The sequence below is a fragment of the Oncorhynchus kisutch genome, unplaced genomic scaffold (assembly GCF_002021735.2).
Source record: "Oncorhynchus kisutch isolate 150728-3 unplaced genomic scaffold, Okis_V2 scaffold3978, whole genome shotgun sequence".
Lineage (NCBI taxonomy): Eukaryota > Metazoa > Chordata > Actinopteri > Salmoniformes > Salmonidae > Oncorhynchus > Oncorhynchus kisutch.
In genome coordinates this window covers 189,743-199,955 of record NW_022265923.1, presented here as the reverse complement: position 1 = coordinate 199,955, position 10,213 = coordinate 189,743, and the positions used below count along the sequence as shown (strand labels likewise).

General features: G+C 42.0%; 1 protein-coding gene across 1 annotated transcript in view; it reads right to left on the bottom strand.

The window, feature by feature from the left end:
• Positions 1-2,901: 2,901 nt before the first annotated feature.
• The window catches only part of LOC109886053 (zinc finger protein 239-like), a 33,222-nt gene continuing 25,910 nt past the window's right edge, over positions 2,902-10,213 (bottom strand). Inside the window, exon 2 of the mRNA XM_031821450.1 lies at positions 2,902-5,614. Within this exon, the coding sequence (XP_031677310.1) occupies positions 4,848-5,614 (767 nt within the window). The 3' untranslated portion in view covers positions 2,902-4,847. The remainder of the gene's footprint in view (positions 5,615-10,213) is intronic.

The following is a 10,213-nucleotide window of genomic DNA, read 5'->3' as shown; positions in this document are numbered from 1 at the left end:
ATACATCATGTAGATGTATATAATGAACAGACTAGGTCTATACTGCTCCTACATGGTGTAACAATACATCATGTAGATGTATATAATGAACAGACTAGGTCTATACTGCTCCTACATGGTGTAACAATACATCATGTAGATGTATATAATGAACAGACTAGGTCTATACTGCTCCTACATGGTGTAACAATACTGAGTACTGATACATCATGTAGATGTATATAATGATCAGACTAGGTCTATACTGTTCCTACATGGTGTAACAATACATCATGTAGATGTATATAATGAACAGACTAGGTCTATACTGCTCCTACATGGTGTACCAATACATCATGTATATAATGAACAGACTAGGTCTATACTGCTCCTACATGGTGTAACAATACATCATGTATATAATGAACAGACTAGGTCTATACTGCTCCTACATGGTGTAACAATACATCATGTAGATGTATATAATGAACAGACTAGGTCTATACTGCTCCTACATGGTGTAACAATACATCATGTATATAATGAACAGACTAGGTCTATACTGCTCCTACATGGTGTAACAATACATCATGTATATAATGAACAGACTAGGTCTATACTGCTCCTACATGGTGTAACAATACATCATGTAGATAATGAACAGACTAGGTCTATACTGCTCCTACATGGTGTAACAATACATCATGTAGATGTATATAATGAACAGACTAGGTCTATACTGCTCCTACATGGTGTAACAATACATCATGTAGATGTATATAATGAACAGACTAGGTCTATACTGCTCCTACATGGTGTACCAATACATCATGTAGATGTATATAATGAACAGACTAGGTCTATACTGCTCCTACATGGTGTAACAATACATCATGTATATAATGAACAGACTAGGTCTATACTGCTCCTACATGGTGTAACAATACATCATGTAGATGTATATAATGAACAGACTAGGTCTATACTGCTCCTACATGGTGTAACAATACATCATGTAGATGTATATAATGAACAGACAAGGTCTATACTGCTCCTACATGGTGTAACAATACATCATGTAGATGTATATAATGAACAGACTAGGTCTATACTGCTCCTACATGGTGTAACAATACATCATGTATATAATGAACAGACTAGGTCTATACTGCTCCTACATGGTGTAACAATACATCATGTAGATAATGAACAGACTAGGTCTATACTGCTCCTACATGGTGTAACAATACATCATGTAGATGTATATAATGAACAGACTAGGTCCATACTGCTCCTACATGGTGTAACAATACATCATGTAGATGTATATAATGAACAGACTAGGTCTATACTGCTCCTACATAGTATAACAATACATCATGTAGATGTATATAATGAACAGAGTAGGTCTATACTGCTCCTACATGGTGTAACAATACATCATGTAGATGTACACAACCAGTCAAATAGTTTTGACACACCTGCTCATTCCAGGGTGTTTCTTTCTTTTGACCCTTTTCTACATTGTATAAAAGTGAAGACATCAAAACAATAAAATAACACATATGGAATCATGTAGTAACCAAAAAAAAGTGTTAAACCAATCGAAATGTATTTTATATTTGAGATTCTTCAAAGTAGCCACCACTTTGCCTTGATGACAGCTTTGAACACTATTGGTATTTTCTCAACCAGCTTCACCTGGAAGGCTTTTTCAACTGTCTTGAAGGAGTTCCCACATATGCTGAGCACCTGTTGGCTGCTTTTCCTTCACTCTGCCGTCCAACTCATCCCTTTTGCCTTGATGACAGACTATTATTTGTTTTTAATACACTGCTATGATACCTCTTCAACATGAAAGGGGTGGGGCTAGCCCTTTAAATGCCCCCGGCCTAAAGTCATTCGTCCTCTCTCAACCCAACCAGCATGGAACCCTAGAGATGTGTTATTGACTGACTATGGAACCCTAGAGATGTGTTATTGACTGTGAGTATGGACCAGTATGGAACCCTAGAGATGTGTTAGTGACTGTGACTATGGACCAGTATGGAACCCTAGAGATGTGTTAGTGACTGTGACTATGGACCAGTATGGAACCCTAGAGATGTGTTATTGACTGTGACTATGGACCAGCATGGAACCATAGAGATGTGTTATTGACTGTGACTATGGACCAGCATGGAACCCTAGAGATGTGTTATTGACTGTGACTATGGACCAGCATGGAACCCTAGAGATGTGTTATTGACTGTGAGTATGGACCAGTATGGAACCCTAGAGATGTGTTATTGACTGTGACTATGGACCAGCATGAACCCCTGTATGTGTTATTGACTGTGACTATGGACCAGCATGGAACCCTAGAGATGTGTTATTGACTGTGACTATGGACCAGCATGGAACCCTAGAGATGTGTTATTGACTGACTATGGACCAGCATGGAACCATAGAGATGTGTTATTGACTGTGACTATGGACCAGCATGGAACCCTAGAGATGTGTTATTGACTGTGACTATGGACCAGCATGAAACCCTAGAGATGTGTTATTGACTGTGACTATGGACCAGCATGGAACCCTAGAGATGTATTATTGACTGACTATGGACCAGCATGGAACCATAGAGATGTGTTATTGACTGTGACTATGGACCAGCATGGAACCATAGAGATGTGTTATTGACTGTGACTATGGACCAGCATGGAACCCTAGAGATGTGTTATTGACTGTGAGTATGGACCAGCATGGAACCATAGAGATGTGTTATTGACTGTGACTATGGACCAGCATGGAACCCTAGAGATGTGTTATTGACTGTGAGTATGGACCAGCATGGAACCCTAGATGTGTTATTGACTGTGAGTATCACATGAGTGTGGTGGCCAAGGTACACTATACTTAAAAAAAAATATGTGGACACACCTTCAAATGAGTGGATTTGTTTATTTCAGCCACACCCATTGTTGACAGGTGTATAAAAATCAAGCACACAGCCTTGCAATCTCCATAGACAAACATTGGCCTTACTGAAGAGCTCAGTGACTTTCAATGTGGCACCGTCATAGGATGCCACCTTTCTAACAAGTCAGTTTGTCAAATTTCTGCCCCGGTCAACCGTAAGTGCTGTTATTGTGAAGTGGAAACTTCTTGTAGCAACAATGGCTCAGCCACGAAGTAGTAGGGGAGTACTGAAGCACGTAGCGCGTAAAAATCCTCTGTCCTCGCTTGCAACACTCACTACCGAGTTCCAAACGGCCTCCGGGAAGCAACGTCAAGAAATGTTCGTCGGGAGCTTCATGAAATGGGTTTCCATGGATGAGTAGTCGCACACAAGCCTAAAATCACCATGTGCAATGCCAATGGTCGGCTGGAGTGGTGTAAAGCTCACCGCCATTAGACTCTGGATCAGTGGAAACACATTCTCTGGAGTGATGATTCACGCTTCACCATCTGGCAGTCCGACGGATGAGTCTGGGTTTGGTGGATGCCAGGAGAACGTTACCTGTCCCAATACATATAGTCAAAGTTTAGTGGTAGAGCAATAATGGTCTGGGGCTGTTTTTCATGGTTCGGGCTCCTTAGTTCCAGTGAAAGGAAATCTTAACGCCACTGCATACAATGACTTTCTAGATGATTCTGTGCTTCCATCTTTGTGGCAAGGTATTTGGAAGGCCCTTTCCTGTTTCAGCATGACAATGCTCCCATGCACAAAGCGAGGCCCATACAGAAATGGTTGGTTGAGATCGGTGTGGGAAAACTTGACTGGCCTGCACAGAGCCCTGACCTCAACCCCATCGAAACACCATTGGGATAAATTGAAAACGCCGACTGCGAGCCAGGCCCAATCGACCAACATCAGTGTCCGACCTCACTAATGTTCTCGTGGCTGAATGGAAGCAAGTCCCAGCAGCAATGTTCAAACATCTAGTGGAAAGCCTTCCCAGAAGAGTGGAGGCTGTTATAGCAGCTATGTTCCAACATCTAGTGGAAAGCCTTCCCAGAAGAGTGGAGGAGGCTGATATAGCGGCAATGTTCCAACATCTAGTGGAAAGCCTTCCCAGAAGAGTGGAGGAGGCTGTTATAGCAGCTATGTTCCAACATCTAGTGGAAAGCCTTCCCAGAAGAGTGGAGGAGGCTGATATAGCAGCAATGTTCCAACATCTAGTGGAAAGCCTTCCCAGAAGAGTGGAGGCTGTTACGGCAGCAAAAGGGGGGACCAACTCCATATTAATGCCCATGATTTTGGAATGAGATGTTTGACAACAGGTGTCCACATACTCTTGGTCATTGCGTTTACTTGATAGCTACCTACACAAATAGCTAGCTAGAACAAAGTGTTAATAAGATAAATTCATTAAAAAGATTAAAAGCAATACAAATAAGTGTAACTCTTTAGTTTTGTTATTATCACCTCTGATTAAGAGTTCTACATAATATTCAAAGCCCGTTTACTGCTAGAAACCTTACCAAGTGTTGATTCATATTGTGTATATATATATATATATATATATATAGATTTGGTTGACTTTGTTGAAGTGCATTTCATGTAATGCCCATGTAGATATGCCTTGTTTGACACAGTTTCCAGACACAGTTTCCTTTCGATAACCTAGGAAAACCATCCTTGCATCTACAATCATCTATCCACCAATGAAGCCAAACCTGTTTTAATAAAAGGTCAAAAGGCTACCCAGACATATCCATTGGGTTACCTCCCACCCAACCTACCCAGACTTAGAGATATTTTTCATTGAACATGTCTCGGGATGAAGAAAAACAAGAGTAGGCTTATTTTGGTTTCATATATAAACAATATGTCAGTCAGGTTTCAGATAAACAATATGATTTCAAAACACACACATTTCCAGTCAAAAACATAAGTCAGAACACAGCCTCTCTATTCTCTCATGGGATTTCAGGTCCTCTGACTGGGAAAATGTTTTTCCACAATGAGAGCAGTGGAAAGGCTTCTCTCCTGAATGTGTTCTTTCGTGTGATTTCAGGTGCTCCAACTGGCTAAAACGCTTTTCACATTGGGAGCAGTGGTAAGGCATCTCTCCTCTGTGTGTCCACTCGTGCGAATTCAGACTCCCTAACCAGGTAAAACTCTTTCCACATTGGGAGCAATGGTACGGCTTCTCTCCAGAGTGTATTCTGTTATGTATTTTCAGGTTCCCTACCTGGGTGAAACTCTTCTCACACTGAGAACATTGGTAAGGCTTTTCTCCTGTGTGTGTCCTCTCATGACTTTTTAGATCCCCTGATCGTGAAAATCTCTTTTCGCATTGGGAGCAGTGGTAAGGCTTTTCTCCTGTGTGTGTCCTTTCATGCTCTTTTAAGTGTCCTAACCGGGTAAAACTTTTTCCACACTGGGAACATTGGAATGGCTTTTCTCCAGAGTGTAGTTTTTCATGCCTTTTCAGGTTGACTAACACAGTAAAACTCTTTCCACACTGGGAACATTGGAAAGGCTTTTCTCCTGTGTGTGTCCTCTCATGCTGTTTTAGGTACCCTAACCAGGTAAAACTCTTTCCACAGTGGGAGCAGTGATGCTGTCTTGCTGGTTTGGGCGTCTCTGGGTCTGGTTCCCCTGAAGGACTCTTCCCGCTGTCAGAGTGAGAGTCTGGTCTCTCTCCTGCCAAAGACAAGGTATTTAGTTAAATATAGACCTGAATGAAACCTCCACATTATAAAACTCTTCCCATGAGGTTAAATCCAGACTAGATCCCTCAATAAAATACAGAGCATGTAGTTAAACAGAGACCTGAATGAACCCTCCACATGACAAAACTGTCTTCCTATTAGGTTTGATTTCCCAGAATTCCCAGGCTTTTCAGAAATCCTGGTTTGGAGGATTCCGGATTTCCTGCTTATTCGCTAAGGATTCTGGGCATCTTGGAAAATTGGGGAAAGTGACCAGATATTTATAATCCTACTGCCTTTGACGTTTAATCCAGACTAGATCCCTCAATAACCTGAAGGTCAGAACATTTGAGATAAGATTTTCAGATCATTTCCAATTTCCGGCATAATAAATATAGCTGCAAGCAGCAATGTAACAGGATACTTATAAGCAGGCTGAAAGAGACCGTTGCATGGAAGCATTAAACATCCTCCCTTGTGGACTCCTAACAATTCAAAACACTTCAATGGATCAAGTTTCAAGTTGATTAAGAGAAGAGAAGTGGAGTTATTAGGGTTTAATAGAAAACACTTTTTATGTTTTACAAAGATGCATTTTACTACTGCTACCACCACCGCTACTACTACTACCACTGCTAATACTACTGCTACTGCTACTACCATTACTGCTGCTACTACTACCACTTCTATCGCTACTGCTACTACCATTACTGCTGCTACTACTAGTGCTACTACTGCCACTTCTATTGCTGCTGCTGCTACTACCGCTACTACCATTATTGCTGCTATTACTGCTACCACTACTACTCAACTACTAGGGCTACTACTACTACTACTCAACTACTAGTGTGACTACTACTACCACAACTACTACCACTATTGCTGCTATTACTGCTACCACTACTACTACTACTCAACTACTAGTGCTACTACTACTACTACTCAACTACTAGTGCTACTACTACTACCACAAGTTCTACTACTCAACTACTAGTGCTACTACTACAACTACTACTGCTACTACTCAACTACTAGTGCTACTACCATTACTGCTGCTACTACTACTAATACTACTACTACTGCCACTTCTATTGCTACTGCTACTAACATCACTGCTGCTACTACCACAAACATTACTGCTGCCACTACTACTCCTACCACTACTACTATTACTGCTACTACCATTACTACTGCTACCACCACTACTACTGCAATCACTATTACCACCACCACCGCTACTACCACAACTACTGCTACCGCTACTACTACTACCACTACTACTTCCGCTACCACTGCTACCACTACTACTGCTTCCGCACTACCACTACTACCACTACTACTGCTTCCGCACTACCACTACTACTACCACAACTACTGCTTCCACTACCACTGCTACTACTGCTAACACTACTACCGCTACCACAACTACCACAACTACCGATACCACAACTACTACTAACACTACTACCGCTACCACAACTACTGCTTCCGCTACCAGACCTACTACTGCAGCTACGACTACTACTGCTACCACTGCAGCTACTACCGCTACCCCAACTACTGCTACCACTACTACCGCAGCTACGACTACTACCGCTACCACAGCTACTACTACTGCAGCTACTACTACCACTACTACTGCAGCTACGACTACTACTGCAGCTACTACTACTACTACCATTACCCCAACTACTGCAGCTACGACTACTACCGCTACCACAGCTACTACTACCACTACTACTGCAGCTACTACTACCACTACTATGACTACCACTACTGCTACAGCTACCACAGCTACTACTACCACTACTACTGCAGCTACGACTACTACTGCAGCTACTACTACTACTACTGCAGCTACTACTACTACCGCTACCCCAACTACTGCTACCACTACTACTGCAGCTACGACTACTACCGCTACCACAGCTACTACTACCACTACTACAACTGCAGTTACTAGTGTCCTGTCCAGGGGGTGTACTGGTACATCAAGCTGCCTCACTACAGAAACAGGAGATTGACTAGTGTCCTGTCCAGGGGGTGTACTGGTACATCAAGCTGCCTCACTACAGAAACAGGAGATTGACTAGTGTCCTGTCCACCCCTCAATGAGTCTTTACTCAACATTCTACATGTCAACGAATCATCAACCCCTAAATGAGTCTTTACTCAACATTCTACATATCAACTAATCATCAACCCCTCAATGAGTCTATACTCAACATTCTACATGTCAACTCATCATCAACCCCTCAATGAGTCTTTACTCAACATTCTACATGTCAACTCATCATCAACCCCTCAATGAGTCTTTACTCAACATGCACATGTTTTTAAGTCCTTAGTTGTTTAGGTTATAGCCTAAAATAATACAGACTGATCTGATTGAAATATCTATGACACCACATCACACCTGCCCGCCCGTCCAGCATCACAACTCTGGACAGTTCTGACTTAGAATATGTGGACAACTACAAATACCTAGGTGTCTGGTTAGACTGTAAACTCGCCTTCCAGACTCATATTAAGCATCTCCAATCCAAAATAAATCTAGATCCAAATCTAGAATTGGCTTCCAAATCTAGAATCGGCTTCCTATTTTGCAACAAAGCATCCTTCACTCATGCTGCCAAACATCCCCTCGTAAAACTGACTATCCTACCGATCCTTGACTTCGGCGATGTCATTTACAAAATAGCCTCCAACACTAACTTTATCACCAAAGCCCCATACACTACCCACCACTGCGACCAGTACGCTCTCGTTGGCTGGCCCTCGCTTCATATTCGTCGCCAAAACCACTGGCTCCAGGTCATCTATAAGTCTTTGCTAGGTAAAGCCCCACCTTATCTCAGCTCACTGGTCACTAAAGCAGCACCCACCCGTAGCACGCACTCCAGCAGGTATATTTCACTGGTCACTAAAGCATCACCCACCCGTAGCACGCACACCAGCAGGTAGATTTCACTGGTCACCAAAGCAGCACCCACCCGTAGCACGCGCTCCAGCAGGTAGATTTCACTGGTCACCAAAGCAGCACCCACCCGTAGCACGCACTCCAGCAGGTAGATTTCACTGGTCACCAAAGCAGCACCCACCCGTAGCACGCGCTCCAGCAGGTATATCTCACTGGTCACCATAGCAGCACCCACCCATAGCACGCGCTCCAGCAGGTAGATTTCACTGGTCATCCCCAAAGCCAGTTCCTCTTTTTGCCGCCTTTCCTTCCAGTTCTCTGCTGCCAATGACTGGAACAAACTGCAAAAATCACTGAAGCTGGAGACTCATATCTCCCTCTCTAACTTTAAGCACCAGCTGTCAGAGAAGCTCACAGATCACTGCACCTGTACATAGCCCATCTGTAAATAGCCCATCCAACTACCTCATCCCCATACTGTTATTTATTTGATTTATTTTGCTCCTTTGCACCCCAGTATCTCTACTTGCACACTCCTCTTCTGCACATCTATCACTCCAGTGTTTAATCGCTATATTGTAATTATTTCGCCACTATGACCTATTTATTGCCTTATCCTAACTCATTTGCACAGACTGTATATAGACTTTGTCTAATGTATTATTGACTGTATGTTTGTTTATTCCATGTGTAACTCTGTGTTGTTGTTTGTGTTGAACTGTTTTGCTTTATTCTTGGCCAGGTCCCAGTTGTAAAAGAGAACTTGTTCTCAACTGGCCTCCCTGGTTAAATAAAGATGGGGGGAAAAATGTGTTCTGTGTGTTCTATGTGTTCTATGTGTAGTGTGTTCTATGTGTTCTATGTGTAGTGTGTTCTATGTGTTCTATGTGTAGTGTGTTCTATGTGTTCTATGTGTAGTGTGTTCTATGTGTTCTATGTGTAGTGTGTTCTATGTGTAGTGTATTCTATGTGTAGTGTGTTCTATGTGTAGTGTGTTCTATGTGTAGTGTGTTCTATGTGTAGTGTGTTCTATGTGTAGTGTGTTCTATGTGTAGTGTGTTCTATGTGTAGTGTGTTCTATGTGTAGTGTGTTCTATGTGTAGTGTGTTCTATGTGTAGTGTGTTCTATGTGTTCTGTGTGTTCTATGTGTTCTGTGTGTTCTATGTGTTCTGTGTGTTCTGTGTGTTCTATGTGTTCTGTGTGTTCTATGTGTTCTGTGTGTTCTATGTGTTCTGTGTGTTCTATGTGTTCTGTGTGTTCTATGTGTTCTGTGTGTTCTATGTGTTCTGTGTGTTCTATGTGTTCTGTGTGTTCTATGTGTTCTGTGTGTTCTATGTGTTCTGTGTGTTCTATGTGTTCTGTGTGTTCTATGTGTTCTGTGTGTTCTATGTGTTCTGTGTGTTCTGTGTGTTCTGTGTTCTATGTGTTCTGTGTGTTCTATGTGTTCTGTGTGTTCTGTGTGTTCTGTGTTCTATGTGTTCTATGTGTTCTGTGTGTTCTATGTGTTCTGTGTGTTCTGTGTGTTCTATGTGTTCTATATACCTGGTTAAATATATATATAAAAAAAAAAAAAAAATTAAACAGCCTTTATTATTACCACCAACTGTCTGATTCAGGACATTTGGTTGGAATGTTGCCTTTCAGTTTCTTTTCAAATGATGAAGAGGAAA